This window comes from Pezoporus occidentalis, unplaced genomic scaffold, assembly GCF_034315485.1.
Source record: "Pezoporus occidentalis ecotype Australia unplaced genomic scaffold, CSIRO_AGI_Poc_V1 ctg99, whole genome shotgun sequence".
In the NCBI taxonomy this organism is placed as follows: Eukaryota; Metazoa; Chordata; class Aves; order Psittaciformes; family Psittacidae; genus Pezoporus; species Pezoporus occidentalis.
Genome location: NW_026916358.1, coordinates 2,093,943 through 2,110,691, shown reverse-complemented (window position 1 = coordinate 2,110,691; position 16,749 = coordinate 2,093,943). Strand labels below are relative to the sequence as shown.

The 16,749-nt window shown below is 38.0% G+C and overlaps 1 protein-coding gene across 3 annotated transcripts in view; it reads right to left on the bottom strand.

Moving 5' to 3' along the window:
* Positions 1-16,749, bottom strand: part of UXS1 (UDP-glucuronate decarboxylase 1) — a 60,552-nt gene that overhangs the window by 29,931 nt on the left and 13,872 nt on the right. Inside the window, exons 2-6 of one of the 3 annotated variants that reach the window (XM_062606989.1) lie at positions 16,476-16,503; positions 13,653-13,701; positions 12,146-12,189; positions 7,517-7,577; positions 2,444-2,624 (exon numbers count right to left, since the gene is read on the bottom strand). In XM_062606989.1, the coding sequence (XP_062462973.1) occupies positions 2,444-2,624; positions 7,517-7,577; positions 12,146-12,189; positions 13,653-13,701; positions 16,476-16,503 (363 nt within the window). Of the gene's footprint in view, positions 1-2,443; positions 2,684-7,516; positions 7,578-12,145; positions 12,190-13,652; positions 13,702-16,475; positions 16,504-16,749 lie in introns of those variants that run through there. The other 2 variants (XM_062606990.1, XM_062606991.1) reach the window with 2 other exon arrangements.

The following is a 16,749-nucleotide window of genomic DNA, read 5'->3' as shown; positions in this document are numbered from 1 at the left end:
CACCAGATCAAGTATTCATTCTCATTTGTTCTCCGACTAGCACCTTTGTGTCTTTATACTACGGTTTGCAGGAACACGAGCCACAGTGTTCTGAAGTAACCATCTTAAGGAGCTTGTAATCTTGAATGTAGAGAATGGGGCCGAGAATAAGGTAAGGTGGACTTCCATACTTTTTCATTGATAATATAGAGTAATAAAAGATTCTTTTATACACCACTAGGTTTAATAGGGTTAATATGACTATTATGCAAACTAATCCCTCCCCCCCCCCCCTTTTCTGTCTTTCAAGACTCCTAAATTACTTTCATTCCATTAAAGAATTCGCGACCTTTGTTTTTCCACTTGAAAAAACTTAAGTGAAAGCTATGCTCTTGTGCATTTTCTACTGACATCATCTACGAATGCTGAAGCAAAGGAAATCCTGGTGGTGGAGGAGAAAGTCATTCAGCACTATAGTCAACTACAGTTATCGCAGGAATAATAAATGTGTGTTTAGGTGATTTATTACTGTCTCTGGCCAATCTAGATTAAGATCCAAGAATGCTGAGTGCCATGTCATGTAATGGATCAAAGATAATGACTCAGACATGGCAGATTGTGCGTAGGCACCACTGTGAAGCTAAAAAGAAAAATACATCGAGAGATTTAGTGGAAGCTATGTGTCTTGAGACTAAACTCACTTTCCATATCAGAAGTGCAAGCATTGTTTTTTCTAAATCAGGAATGAAGTCTCTCACAACTAAAGCACCAATTATTCTCTCTGAAATTTAAGTGTCAAACAACCTTATATGACCTTGTTTTAAAAGGACAGCAAATAAACAGGAATTCTTTAGATACAAACCTCCTTTTGTCATAACAGTCATTCCAACTTCTATTTACAAGTAAAAAGGAGAAACTAGAACTAAAATGTATTGATGCATATGCCAACTTCTTAATCTGTTACAATAACTATGTTTCACTGCCTAATTTCTGCCACCCCCCCAGATGGACTATAAACTCTGCAACAAAATGAAGTTTTATCATGTACATATATATACACTAGTATATCAGAGTTATTTTTTTTTTAACATTTAGCTGCACCAGCTTTAATCTACACTGTTGGAGGATGAGAAGATATTCAATAAACTACCCACTGAATAACATGTTATAAATTGTCAGTAGAAAATGGGGAAGTGGTGTCTTAATTACATAGAACATGGGAGAGGTAGCTGAAGGATGTCAGAATTCCCATTCATTAGTGCCTAATAACTGGGCAACAGAATTAGCAATGATGATAATTCCCTGAGAAGGTCCCAAATGTGATCAGTCAGCAAGAAGGTAACACGGGAAAGATTAGGAAAGCTGACAAAATGAACTGGCTGAGGTATAAGCTACCAGCACCTGGAGGCAATTAATAAGATCCTAGCCCCATTATCCTGTCAGTGAAGGAACAAGTCTTTAGCAAAATAACATGCAATAACTGAACCAGTGCACTGTCAGAGCAGAGGAGGATGTATTTGCAGGACTGTTTCAGTACTGGTGTCAGCAATTCATCACAAGCACTATAATACAAGAGATGCAATTGCTAGAGGTTTTCCCTGTGAAATTCCACCTACTAGAATTCAGCAAGAATTTAAAAAAAAAAATAAAATCCCCCCAAAATACAACCCCAGATACTTTACTGTTTGTTTAAAAAAATCCAACACCTATATCGCAACAAAGTTTTAAAGGGATGGAGCAAACCCACCAGAACTGCAGTGTAATTTGAGTAACATCTTTATTGATTCACTATACACTTACATACTCTCAAAGAAGTTTATAAATGCATGTCTCTTTCAAATGCAGCTATGTTATGCTGTTTTACAATCTGGCATAACAGTCTGAGTTCTTGGGTTTTTTTTTGGTTGAAAATTGGGGAAATTCAATGCTGCTCTTTTCCTATTCTAGAGGCTGTGCAATGCCTGTACCTAAAGTAGGAGCAATGTTTCTCACAGAAGACACTTAAGGCAACTAAGCAAAGTGAGATGATTTGCCTTCTGAAAGAGCTTAGTCTCCTCTCAACTGACCACACACAGCTGCAGCCCTGAATTAAAATTTCTCAGTTCATGATGTATCCAGACCACAGACAGTGTGCATAAGCTCATGCAGGCACACAGGGACACGGCACAATGGATGGGATAGACAGACTGACTGATTGTCATTTTGCCTTCTCAGAACCAGTCACATTAGGAAGTTTTTAAGATTCTCTTCCTCCTGTCTGCTCAGAAAAGAACTGATTTCAAAGACAAAATTTGTCTGAACCTCCCACTCCACACTGGTCACAGAAAATAGGCTAACAAAACCCAAAGCATATTGGTATTAGATGAATTCCAAAGTCAGCTCATAAATTTCATTCCTTTATAGACATACATACTTAGGAGGATAAAGCACCATAAAGTGCAGATACCAAACAGAGACTACTCACCCTCAATGTACAGGGGCTCAACAACATCATGATTTATCAGTTCGAAGTTCTCATGACCAATCCAGTGCTCCACATTTCTTTTCCTGCCCGTAAAGAAGTTGTCCACAACTGTAACCTCATGGCCATCCATCATTAGTTTGTCAGTAAGATGAGAACCCACAAACCCTGCTCCTCCAGTTATCTGCGTTAGGACAGTTGGTATAAATTTCTTTTTCTTTTTACAGAAACACCAGACAAAGTCTACAAACATGAAGACAGAAGAACAGTAGCTTTCAGATCTTTGCTTACTCCAGGGGAAATAACTCCATTTCCATGCTCATTTTTTTTCCCTGATATTTACAGCATTTAAAATTTCAAGAGACATGCTTGACATGTTTCATCACTGTTGGGCTAGAAGTTCAGCTAACCATTCACCTAAAAAAAGCCTATCCCTTTTTCAGATTAGATTATTTTCTTTTTTTTTTTTCCCTACAAATTGGATTGTGCCCTTTTATGCAGGATCAAGGCCTAAAAAGACCCAAAAAGGTAAGAGGAGAATTTTCTGCAATTCTTATTTCTCAGAAGAAAGATGACAGAATGCCACATTATTTTCATGCAAGATTTATAGTATCAAACATGTCAAATCCAGCTTTTATCCAGTTTAAATGGAAGAACATTGGTTGTTCCAAGTGCTACATTCACCCTTCAGGAAAAAAGATGAAAGGAAGTATATTCTTTGAAGACCTCTCATTTGAGGTATCTGCTAAAACCAAAATTCCTCTTTTTGTGCTTTAATGCATCCATATCCCACATCATTCTGGCCTGAAGTGGTCAGGCAGTTGGTCTAGATGATCGTAGTAGGTCCTCTCCAACTGAAAATATTCTATGCTACACCACTGGCTCTGCTATCCAGCATTTGCCTATCTTGGAGCTTTAGGATGCTTTACTGCAAAAAAATAAGCAGAAATTAAATATTTAAAACCTTGTACTCTTGTCCCATTGCAAATGCAGAAGCAGTGAGGAAGTTCATTACGCTTTTCCCTTTCTGGACCTCAGACTTTAACAGCAAACTAAAAAAAAACCATAAATCACTAACTCTGTATTGAAGCAGTCAACAAAGTAAGCAGAACTGAAAGCTGTGCGACACATCTAGCCAGACATACCCAAGGAAGCAATTATTTTCTCTGCATTTCACAAGCTGTTTTCAAGAACGCACTCATAACAGATCACCACTCGCAAAGAATAAATGGACTTGTAAAAGCCCTGTGTGGCATTAGTTACATTACATGACTGCATGATCAAATTCACATTTTGAAAGTGATTCAGCTCTTGATCTCCATTCAACTGCAGTAACATGCAGTGACAACTAACTAAGCAACAAAAGGACAAGGTATGATTGTCAAGCAAGAATAGATGGTGTGCTACAATGACAAAGTACTGTGTTGAAAAGGATGTGGATGCCTGAAGATGCACTTTGGGCTAGCCAAACCCTAAACATTTATCCTGTCCACCCCTCCATCATCTACTACTGAAAAAAAGTCAGATTAGTAGATTAAAAAACTCAAACAAACAAAAACCCACCAACAAAAACAAACCCAAAACCAATCAGGCCTAGAAAAGATACAAAGTCAAAGCAAAAGCTATCAGAAAATGGAAAAAAAAAAAACAAAAAAAAACAACCAAAAAAACCCCATCTGTTTTCTTCTGTAAAAACTTGAATGCCCACATCTTGCATTCTCACACTTGCTTTTCTTATTTAAAATTCAGGGTCACCACTGTGTCAAAGACGCTGTAACTACCAGTTAATAAAAGAACAATTTAGTTGGCCTATTTAGTATTCTTCTGGATTTGTCAGGACTTCCTTGTAACAGATTTAGTATGTGATTCAGTTCCTTGACAAACCTGAAGGAGAAAGAGGGCTTAGGAGAACTCTCTTTGAAAGACAGAAAGAATTTCATGGCTCCTACTACCCTGGAACAGAAAGGAGAGAAGAACAGGTTTCTGACAGAATGCTGTGAACAAGGAAAGAAGAGCAGTAACTGAGGGAGCACAGCCCTCTGCCAGGTGCCACCACTTACCAAGGGAAAAATAACATGCATGGAAAACCTACCACCATAAGCTTATTCTGACCTGGAAGCAAGCTGCAGCCTTGCAGAATGGTACAAGGGGTTTGCTTTTCTGTGGTAACCAGGACAAAATTTTTTTCGAACCTATTCCTTCAGCTGAGGCCCAAGGAAATCTCTTGCTGCTACTTCTATTTCCAAGATTCCAGAGAAGAGAAGCTCAATGCTTGTGATATGTCTTTGCTGCAGTGTAAGAAAGTTTCTTCTTCCTGATCTCCCTTTTGGAAAATGCCAAACAAAACCAAGCACTGCTTACAGCACACTGCTATGCTATATGCAAGCAAAAAAATGCAGAAAAAAGCACAAACCAATTCTGTTTGGAAAGAAGTTTCTAATTACTTTAAAACCATAAATAGTTTTATGATAGATCTAGCTTTATTAACATATCACTTCCACAGGTATTACATAAAGATCTATTTGGAAAAGGAGCTGAATTTCCCCTGGAATAGTAAACAAATGTAAATTATGTTTTTATCATTACTTGAGGCTACATTAAAAAAGAAAAGATGATTTATCACTGAAGCTCTCTGTATAACCTTCCTGTAATCACTCAAAGCAAGGTCAATATACTTCATTTCTAAATGACTTCCTGCAAATCACAAAGACATATTAATCTACAAAATCATATACATGAATCATTTTCGTATCAGAATTGAAGCACCAGCACCTGAGGTTTAACTAGGCATTCTTTGATAAGACATCGCTAATAAAAATATTTAATTACTTAGTAGTGCCAATATGCATGGTAACTTTATCATCTACTAAAAGTTGCAAGTATGACTACTGATCATTTCCTCAGCTAGAAGCACTGAAAAGTTTGTGTATTCATTACACAGATTGATTTTTGCTGTCTGCAGTCAGATTCAAGATAACTATTGTCTAATAAGGAAATATTTTATTTTATGGTTTCACCTGTCTACCATATTGAATTCAGGAAAAAAAAACCCACAGACTGAACCAATATCAACACTATCGTCCATAATATTAACAGAATTTCTTCTCTTGCATACAAAAGCCTGTGGCCTAGCCACTTCAGAGAACTGATAAAATAGAGAAATCATGCACAACAGGCTGAAAACCTGAGCTCTTCTAATGAGAGTACCAGAGCATCTAGTCTCAGCTGAAACACCACCCCTACTAGCAGTCACCTCAAAACAGATGCAGTGTAATGAAAAATAATTTCTAAAACTGTCACTGGTCAGGTCAATGCTGTGGGTATCTCTGGGTTTTAGCTGGAGACTGTACACAGAGGAAAAAATGTCAGAATATAGAATGGATTCTAGGAAAAGATGCAATATCAACAAAATATGGAGTTCATTATCTACCAAAGCTCACTTGGCTTGCCAATTCTTGAGACATTTCCAAGTGTCACGAAAGGTCTACAGGAGTTCTTTATATGCTGTCTTCAGCTACTGAAAAGAACATGGATTGTTATTTCCTGTAGGATTATGACAGCAACACCGTCATATCATGACTTGCCCACATTGGCAGGAGGCTCGTGAATGCTCATCTGAGTTCACACTGAACTAGTCCCCAGCCATGACAGAGAAGAAATAACTGAACAACTCCCTCATCCTTTTGGCCAGCTTTCCTTTTAGTAATTTAGACTCTACAAAACACATGGACACAAAAAACCCTATAGACCTACAGGTCAGCAGAAAATACTCCAACTACTTGCCATCACTGTTGAAGCAATAGATTTCCACAAAATATCCAGTATTTTTCAGAGGCAAAGCCTAAAACTTAGCATTAAGAGCTCAATAGCCTATTAACAGCTTGCATGATACTTTACTTGAAAGCACCTTCTCGCTTACACAGAAAACGTAACACTAAGGTAACTTCATTACCCTTGCACACCTGAGCACATAATTTAGGAATTTTTAGACTTAAGCTTCTCTCTGCTATTTTCCTCAGTGTATCTTCCATACTCAACAAGGGAACAGAGTAGCAGGGAACAGGAACTCAACAAGGGAACAGGAGGTCTATCTCCTTCAGACTGTCACAACAGAATAACATTGCAGAACTAAATTCATTCGACAGCACATTCTTTATGAAGTTTTGCAATAGCAATAAAGACTACTGTTTAATAAAGCAGTAGAAACAAAATTTGTTTTTATTTGCATCTTTTCAGTGGTTTTCTTCAAAATTTTGAAATCAGAGCAAACAAGAACACCAGACAAGAAAGGCACTTTAGCAGCGATTTGTCCCAGTCTTTGCCTTCTACTACAGAGGCAGAAGTTCATAATCTGTATTTGCACATCTCAAGTAGCTATACTTTCTCTGCTTCTTCAACATCAGGGAGACGTGTTTCTTCCCCCAGGACAGACAGAAACAAGGGAGAATTTAGGACACAACTAATTTCAAAAGTGTTTGTAGACAAAACTGTGAAGCTGACGTTACAGCACAATTTGCTGAATATAAGAATGCCTTGGATAAGTACTTGTATTGACTTAACCAGCCCTCCTCTTCCACCCCAAAAACCTATGAAGTTTCAAAATATCAAAACCAACAAAGAAGAGAAGAGATGAACACTTCCTCGGTCTAATTAACTGGTCCTTCTTAACAGGGCTGCAGAGCAGCTGCTCTTCTAGCCTTATGACCTGATTTTGCCCAAGCTTTGGGTCAAGAAGTGCCTAAAAAGTTTCCCAGTTTCTCTGCAAGTTTAAGTCATCTGGGAGCACACACAAAGGCCTTTTGGCAACACAATCCTGAGATGTTGCAAGCAGAGAGCAGTAGCTTAATTGGCATGTCAAATCACCAAACCAGCGCCAAGTCTATTATCCAAATGCTGAGTTTGAGAGCATCAACACAGATTAAGTGAAGCACTACTCTTAACCCTGGGCAACATACAATATTCAAGGTAATTTACTTATTTACTCATGTCTTTAATTAATCCTACAAGACTAATTATATTCCACAGACTTTTACTTTTTATTTCCCCAAAACAACCCTTGAATAAATACCAACTTACCAGGATTCTTTTACGATCCTTTTCTGATAAAAATTTCACCGGTGGGTATTTCTGGGTGAAACTACAGAACATTTAAAGACAAAGAAGAGGAACTATGTAAGTTTCAGCCTTGCTGCTTCTTTCACATATCTGTCTTCAAAATACGAAAATCTGCTCTGACAACTTCCCATTCTTAAAGTTCTGCTACAGGTATGTTTAGTCTTTTTTAATAAAGAAGGATCTGGGCCAACATGAGAAATTGTCTATGTTTAGTAAAAGCTCTGTGAGAAATATCAAAATTGATCTGTAAAAAGTGCTTTGAGTATTTCTGCTTAACAGATTTTCCAGAATGGATCAACTGACTTCTATATTCTGAGAGCAGGAATGGCATCACAAGTCACTGGGATTATTTATTTTTTCTTTTATGTTTTAAAAAAGTAAACCACCTTCTTAAAAGTACTAGAAAAGAAAGCAGCTTGTGTTGACTTACCACATTGACTTCAAACACTTTTCAACGTTTCAATGTGAAGTTTACAATATAAAGCTTAAATTCTCCTCAAAGTTTCACAGCAATCAGTAATTGGAAAGTTTACAATCAGAATGTTGAAGAAACTCTTAAGATATTCAACAACTTTTACCAGAAAGCTTATTCAGTATGAAAGCTAATCTTAATTTTCTTCTCAGAAATAGCTAGACTACCATTGTTTTGATGGTCACTTTAATTTTTTTGCCCTTTATTCTTTACAGGAACTTAAAAACTAAAACATTCTAAAACAAAACTGTGATACATGGATCTCAGGTGCCCTCCTAAGCTCTTGATGCTGAGAACCTTAGATGATTTCATGGACACGGCCTCTATCACTTCTTTCTCCCCCTACTGGCATGCATTCTGTGTAAAGCAACAAACTCCTTCAAAGGAAGATGTGAAAGGTGTGAACTTAGTTTTATTCATCTCAGCGTGTAACACTGCAGTCTTTGTGATATTTTAATAGCTCAAGTTTTTCTTAACTAAATATCAGTGTAACACTGGACAGAAATCAAACTATGGTTGTTCTTCTCCTCCAGTAAGTCCACATGCCAGAGATGCAATTGGAGGTAGCATGCTGGAGGCATACATGCCAAGAGTTCACACTGAGATTACTTTTTGATTTACACAAACTGACAAAACTGACCCCATCACTTCTGACCTTGAAGCACCTCCTCTGCTTCTAACTTGCAGTACTGGCTCAACAGAAATTCTTCAGAGGCAAAGCACAAATGCTTCTCTACTTGTGTCAACTTTTAATTCCAGAGCAAAAGCTGTTTTTAGTTTCCTGGACAGGAGAAATATGGCAACAGAATCTCCCAATGTTACCCATGCAGGAAGACTGAAATAAGAATTTACCTACATTTGCCTTGTATAGCTACATGGGTCACCAGTGGTAACCCTATTTCTTTGACTTAAGGTAAACCAATGAGAAACAGCAGTGTGCAAGTGTAATGCAGACATGCAACAAACCACCTTCCAATGAGAGAAAGGCAAATCCACCAATAATGAGGTTTATGGAGTTATGGGAGAAAAAAAATAATTAAGCGCCAAATAATTTGATGCAAGGTAAAAGTCAGTCTTTTCCATTTTTAAGACCACTATTTTAAGGTCACATTAGCCCAGCATGGTATCATCCTGCAGCCAAAGAGACACCATTTTTGCTCCTACCATTTCACCAGTACTAGCTTAGAGCTTGGGTAGGAGTCTGGAACTGATGCAGCTGAATGTTCATCTGGCAACAACACTGAGTTTATCTTGACCTAACGCTTGCTTTGACAACTACACCACAATGCTTTTGCTATGCAAATTATTAATAAGAACTTCCCAACTTCAGCTTCAGTTAATCAATCTCATCATGAGACTCGCATTAAGGAATCCTTGTCTTTCTTGTTTCCCAAAAGCATAATGATGGCTTTCTTTCAGGTTTTATCATCTTACGAGGTAAAAAAAAAAACAAACACATACTGACACAAGAGAATAAGCTTTGCAAGCTGGATCAGACTTCAGGCACCTGATAGTGAGTAGATATTTTTTGTCACTTTACTCAGATATAAATTAAAAAAATTACTAACTGCAACAACCCATATGCAGTTGAGCCAGCACAGGTGAATGCCTACACTATTTGGAAAAAAAAAAAACAACCAACAACAAGAGCCTGTATTTTGATATGGACCAAAAGAGCCCAAAGCCTACATTTTGTGAAAGCATAATTCCCAGATTGGCTCACACAGAGGCAGAAAAATATTCTCATTCTTTCTCTTTATTAACAGATACCTGAAACAAGACTCGTCAATGCAGTGCAAACACGACTCAAAAAGAAAAGAGCAGTTAGATGGCTCCTGGGAGAAGTTTCAACTTAGTGGTTCCACCCAACAACTCACTGCTCGTTTGGAAAAAAATAACAGCTGTAAAAAATAAAAGAGCCAGTCAGGATACCCTTCCACAAAGGTCCTTTGTGAATGGCAGAAGGAAATAACCCGAATTACTAACAACTTAAGCTGAAAACATACTGGCCTGTCAAAAAAGATTAAGTCAGTCAACTGAACAGACAGTACATAAAAACTTTCATTTGCACATAAACTCTTTATAATTTGACTGCTATAATCTGTATGGTAGCATCACATGCAACTACTACAGGTGACGCAGTCTGCAATTTGGTTTGTGTTGCAAACACATCACCTAGTTCAACCCATGAAGTCTGCGTGCTTATAAAGGGATGAACAATCAGATCGGTATTCTCACTGCAATGAATTGCATGTGGCAGGTCACTGAATCATTCAAATCAATTGGAAAAAAACACCGAAAAAAAAACCACCAAAAAACCCCCACAGAATTCACAACTGTGTTTTTCCTCTTTCTTTTTTTTTATAGCATAGGAGGTGGGAGGAAGAGGGGCAACTGCTCGCTGACAAACAAAACTCAAAACACTGTGGGCACTGAGCATACCTCTAAGAGCAATGGGATTCTGCCCCCCATCCACTGGGTCAACATACAACCACCAGTATGGCATACATAACCATCCAAGCTTACTGGTACTGCCTGTATAAGTCCAAACTCAGCTCTTTGTACTGTGGCTTTGTTGGCTAGCTGTTTGCCTGGGACATCAACAGTGCCACCTGTGAAAGCGTCACTGTTAAAAGCAAGTGTCCTTGCCCGTATGGAAAATTCCCACCCCTATTCCAGAGCTTATTCTGTAATGAAAAGCACTTGCCCATGAGGACACTCAGATGGGAGAACTGATCTGGTGGAAAGGTAACCAAGCTGGGAAGGGAGGAAAAACAAAGAGAATGAAATGTCTGGTTTTCCCAGCTAGCTTACTATCAGCACTCACATGATTCTGCTGGCATAAAAGTGAGGAAAACATGTTGCAGGGAGGACACAAGCAGCCAGGGAGAAATGGAACAGGCTTGGATTTTTATTTTTAAGCAACTACGTCAATTTAAGGTGCTTGTGGAACTACAGTAGATATTCAGTATCTGCAGCTCATCAAAAGGTTGTCTGCTTTTCCTCAATTGCATCATCTAGTTTAATCCACAGTAACACGTTCACTCACAAATACTGAGAGGAGCAAGTCAGTCAGGCCCATCCAAAACACATGCACAAAGATTCACAAGCAAATCTGTACATTAGCTGAATTACGGTAACTGATGAAAAGGGTGGTGTCCTGGGTTCAGCAGTAGCAGTCATTTTTCTCCTTCTTGGTAGCTGGTGCAGTGCAGTGTTTTGACTTTCGGCCTGGTAACAGAGCTGATAACAAGGATGTTTTGGTTTGGCCAAGGAGTTTGTGAGCCTCATGCTCTGCCAGGGAGGAGGGGAAGCCGGGAGGAAGGAGAGACAGGACACCTGACCCAAGCTAGCCAAAGAGGTATTCCATACCACAGCACGTCATGCCCAGGGTGGGGGGGTAACTGGGAGTGCCCTGGAAGGGCTGGGGGACTGCAGGGCTGGAGGAGGTATGGGTCGGAGCTTGGTCGAGCTGGGGGGGGGGCGAGTTATCGGTTGGCTGGTGCTGAGGTGTTGTAGTCTCTTCCCTTGTTATTTCCTTTATTGTTGTTATTATTGGTGGTAGCAGTAGTGATTTGTGTTATACCTTAGTTACTGAACTGTTCTTATCTCAACCCGTGGGAGTTGCATTCTTTTCGATTCTCCTCTCCGTCCCTCCAGGAGTAGGGGGAGGGAAAGAAGGGGGGGGGGAGTGAGCGAACGAGTTGCCTGACTGGATTTAAACCATGACAGGTGGGAAATGTGGGAAAATGTATTTTCAGTCTTGAAGTTGAAACCAATATGTTTTAGCACACACCTGCGCTGGACTTAGTAAACCATGGTCTGTTCCAACTAATCTCATCACCAGCTTGAACTCAAACTGGCAAATTCCTCCAAGTGATTTGAACTTCACAAAAATCCAGCACTCCTGGTTTACTTTAGAACGATTAATCAACCTAAACACCTTAATGGGTTAATGTTTTACAGCATCCAAGGTCCCATCCTCACCTAGATATGATAAAAATTCAAGGGTACTGAGGGTATACACAAAACATTTCTCAAACTTACAACTACAGAATTGACCACCACAGAGCAGAGACTGTGCTTTTCAACTGTTTCCCAAATTTAGCAAGACGTACCTTTTTTCTAGGTCTTTGATTTTCTCCCTTAGAGGTGCAACAGCCTGAAATAAAGGAATAACTTTTAATCTCTGAAGAATAGAACTAGATTCTTATCACAAAACATGCATGTAGGAAGTTATTTTAGAGCAAAAATCATGGTAAATAGTCTCCTGTGAAAAGTTTCATTGAAGATACTCCAAGAAACTTGCATCTTAAAGCATATTTTATGTCAAAAAATCCTTGAACCTTTTTCACCAAAAACCATATCACCCATTACAATGGGAAATCCCTTACCACTGAAAACACTTCAAGGCTGAGTACCATAGCCTTGGTGATAAGAATACCCAATCTTATAATTTCTATTTGGCAAAGTGAAGTCACAAGTGACTTGTCTGAGGTTGTCAAAGGCAATCTATATTGAGCAACAGCACAATAGGACAATCAGTAAAACCTATTTAAAGTAGAAACACATACCTAAGACTACACAGAGGCATTGGCTCCAGTGCAAAGGCTACAATTCCCTCAGAACATGGTATGTAAATTTAAAGAAACATGTTAAAAAATCCAAGATATGTTTTACATCATAATTTGAGGGTATTTATTAAGCTTTTTAAAAATAATGAAAGTTTTGTTAGAAAACATAATTCACCTACCAAGACTTCTGTTTGCATTTTCACTGTTTTGAAGGAGAGAATCACTGAAGTCTGCATCAGTTTCAGGTACTTTATCAGAGGACCCAAATTTCTAACAGTTGTGCCAGATTTCAACAAGTCCCTGAACTCGTTTTTATAGTTCACTAAAACTCTGTCACCATATACAATCATAGTTACCACTTGAAATTGTACGGACCGCAAAGACTTTTGTATCATTAAATTATTAGTTTTACTGTTATTAGACTGGAAGTCTAAAAACACTTGGAGAAAGATCCGTTGTACACATTCTTGATATTTCACAAACTGAGGCTGAAATGGAAATTCAGAGGTATGGGTACAGAAGTACAGTACCACCAGTGTGTTCAATACATATTGAACATATTCAGAAATTGCGGGACTTGTGCTTAAAGCATTCTACTGCACACCATCCTGGATCACAGACACCACTACCTTTGTTTATTAGTTAAGAACAAAGCATTTTTGGAAGGGTTTGAATTTCTACTAAACATACATACATTTAACATTTTGTAAGGGTGACGGGGGAAGAACCTGTGTATCTCCTTCATTCTGTAACAAAAAGCAGTTCTCAGGATAACTCTGCCATAACCTCTGCAGCAAATGAGATGGTAGAGCTATTACTTTCAAGAAAGATTTAGAGGGGAAAAGATAAAACAAAAAAACCATCTTACAGATCTATGTTAGACTCCACCTTTTGTGAAGGACAGTTCAAAAACTTGTGACCAGGCACAAATCCGGTGCTTTGAATGGTTTTAGTAGAATTGAGAATAATAAAATAGGACTAAATTTTTTATTAAACATAAGTGAAACGGGGTCCTCAAAACAAGACAGACTGCAACTATTAGCAAACTAACCTCCTCTATTTTACTTTCCACCTTTTGATCCCCGTTTTCTTGAAGAGACCTGTTGGCAAGAAAAGAAAAAACATAATCCACACCTAAGCAACAGCTGTTCCACTGCACTTGCATCATGCTTTTCCTGCTAAAACACTGTCTTCCAAGCATCCCCAGCTGGTATTATTTCAAAGACATACAGAGCAAATGAAAGCAGATGTCCCAGTTTCCACTGAAATCAACTGGTCTTGTCACCGAATTTGGCAGAAGCTGAACAAAAGCCACAGGAAAGAGTAATAAATTGACATTCATTTAACAGAGAAAATTAACTGCAGAAAATTGTCTAATCACTGCACTAAAGTACGGTCAGCAGAAATGTTTTTGAGTGCATCTTTACTATGCAAATGCCTAAGATGCCTCTTTGAGGGTCTCTGTTTACTGTATGCTACAAGTATGCTAACAAAACATTTTCCCTTAATGCCACAACTGTACCTGTAGTATCCATCAAAAAGAGAGAAAGGCATATGTAGTAGCTAGCTTTGAATTTGAACTTTTCCAAACCCAAGGAAAAAAAAACAGAAAGAAAAAAAAAAAACCCAAACCAAAACCTAAAACTTGTCCTAAGTGACCATCTGATGGGCAATACTGACTTCTCACACAAATGTTACTCATTTGAAATGAAGCAAAGGATGAAGGTGAAAATATAGCACTGTCTCAAGAAGGTGGTGTTTTGCACAAATCTTGGTCTTACTTATCACTTAATTGTGTAAATTACCTCTATTAGTTCTGTTCATTTTTTAACTTCTAAAAGTGTAGAATATATATACTTTTAAATTTTACCTCTTACATCTAATCTACACAATTTTCCTTCAATTTGCCTTTTTTTTTTTTTATAAAACTCCTGAAAGGGGAATTATTTCTCTTACAGAAGTAAGTTTTTGCATACTAGAGGATTCAACGGTATCCAACATAAAATGGAGCTTGTTCAAATAAAACAGAGCTCCTTTACTTGGGATCTAAAGTCATTACACCTAAGGAAACAGAAGATCCTTTGTTCAGCAGATATATATATATATATGTCATACTAGTAGAAGTTAGAGCAATGATTCCCTTCATATTCCTCTGTAAAGCTCTCTTACTAAAAAGTCAGTTCAGTCTACTACTGGGACAAAAACCTTATTGAACAGATTCACCTTGTTGTATCAGTAGAGTGCAGTAAATTCCTACACTAAAACATACAGATCCTGAACTATCTCTTCAAAACAAACTGTAATTGATTGTAACAGTGGCAAACAAAACCCCTCCAGTTTATACAGTATACTACAAGGAAACAATATGAAATAATTCATGTGAATTTTGAAAAGGTTTTCCCAAGTAACAGAACTTTACAAGAAGCTACTTGAACAATCTGTGGAATACATAGACTTTCCTCTCTGTTAAATGAGCAAAGAATTTGGAAAACCCCTCAGAATATTAAAAAGTCTCCTCAGAAATAGTTCCTACTATTGTTTATTCACAAATCTGGGAAACTTAAGAACTGGCACTCTGTAGTCTAGTTTTTCATAAGCTCTTTCTTCCTCCTAACAATCTTAATGGCTTGCAACATCAGACTTTCAGAAACAGTTTTCCCTCTTGATAGCTCTATACAGAGCATCTCAAACAAGACATCAGATACAGCTAATGGCAGGTTTTGGAAGGACAGCTTATGAGGGAATGAACATGCTGCCCAAACTCATCTCCGAGTTTCTCATCCTTCCTTTGGATGTGCTCAGCTGCTCACATAACAGATGTTAAGCTGCCATAGCCTGCTGGTCACAGTAACACAATCTAAATGATACCTCCATCTGCAAGATAAACAGCTGTTGAGCTGCTGCAGCTAACAGCTGAACACACTCTGTAGCAAGGATGGGAAACTCCAAGAGGACTAAAGTGGTCAGCCTTGGACAAGAACAGATTCCAGGGTAAGCAGTCCTGGATGAATCAGAACTCACAGAAGACGCATTATTTTTCTTACTTTGCTTCAAACTTTCTTTACTCTGTGCTGCTAAGCATAACAACACATTAGCAAAACCCTTTACCAGCAAAACAGCATGAAATATTTTGTCTTCTATGCACAAAGACTCCGTTGTAGGGAACAGACTGTCCCAGTTTTCTCTTCACTTTCTTTTTAGTTGTGCCTTCCTGATGAATTTTCCCACAAGACAAACACTCACATGCAAAAAGAAATGCTGTGAAAATCTGCATGGTTTGCATGCATATGTTATGCCCTTCTATTTCTAAAGGCAAAATTCTAGGGGACATTTCAGAATATTTTTGCTTTTTGGCAGTTAAACTATCAGATTCTTTCCCAATTAATTGTGGAGGAGGAAAAACCCTCAAAACCGCATTTCTAAATCTAGATACAGAAACACAGTTATGACAAGCAGCGGAGAATCTGCTGCTGTTTAGTATTTAAGCCTGTATTGTCACTGAGACATGGCCAGATCTGTACTGAGGAAAAGCAGAATCCAAACCTATGTGGCCCAGCTATGCCAACCACCCTGTCTGAAAAATCAAAAGATCAGAAGATGAATTTGTGTAAAGAAGGGCAGATGCTGAAGTGCAAGTAAGATCCTGGTCAATATTTGCAGCAGATATACAAGCCCTTTTTGAGACTGAACACCTTATATTTTAAAAATGGTATCAGCTGCTTAGCAACCATCCAAACAACACTGTGAGCTGATGTTCTGTTTTCCCTATTTGATATACAGCAATACGTATTGATGGGAAAGGTAAGTTAGTTGTTCGAGGTTTTGTTTTTTTTTTTCACACAAGGAAATACAATACAAAAGTGATATACATTACCTCATATTGACAAAGTTTCCCCATACAGCTGGAAATAAGAAGAGAAAGAACATTAGAATATCATAAAACAGTACATGAGGTCGTTTTTTTCTATCATCATTAGAAGGAATTTAAAACAATATTAAGCATGCTAATCACAAATTATCTAAGCAAGTTAGATATCTATGTACAGACACGAAGTGACTAGAACACAGTTTAAGAGTATAGGAGGAATTCTGATGAAATTATGTGAGATTATAAAATCGTAGGAACATACAATAATTAAATAAAAAAA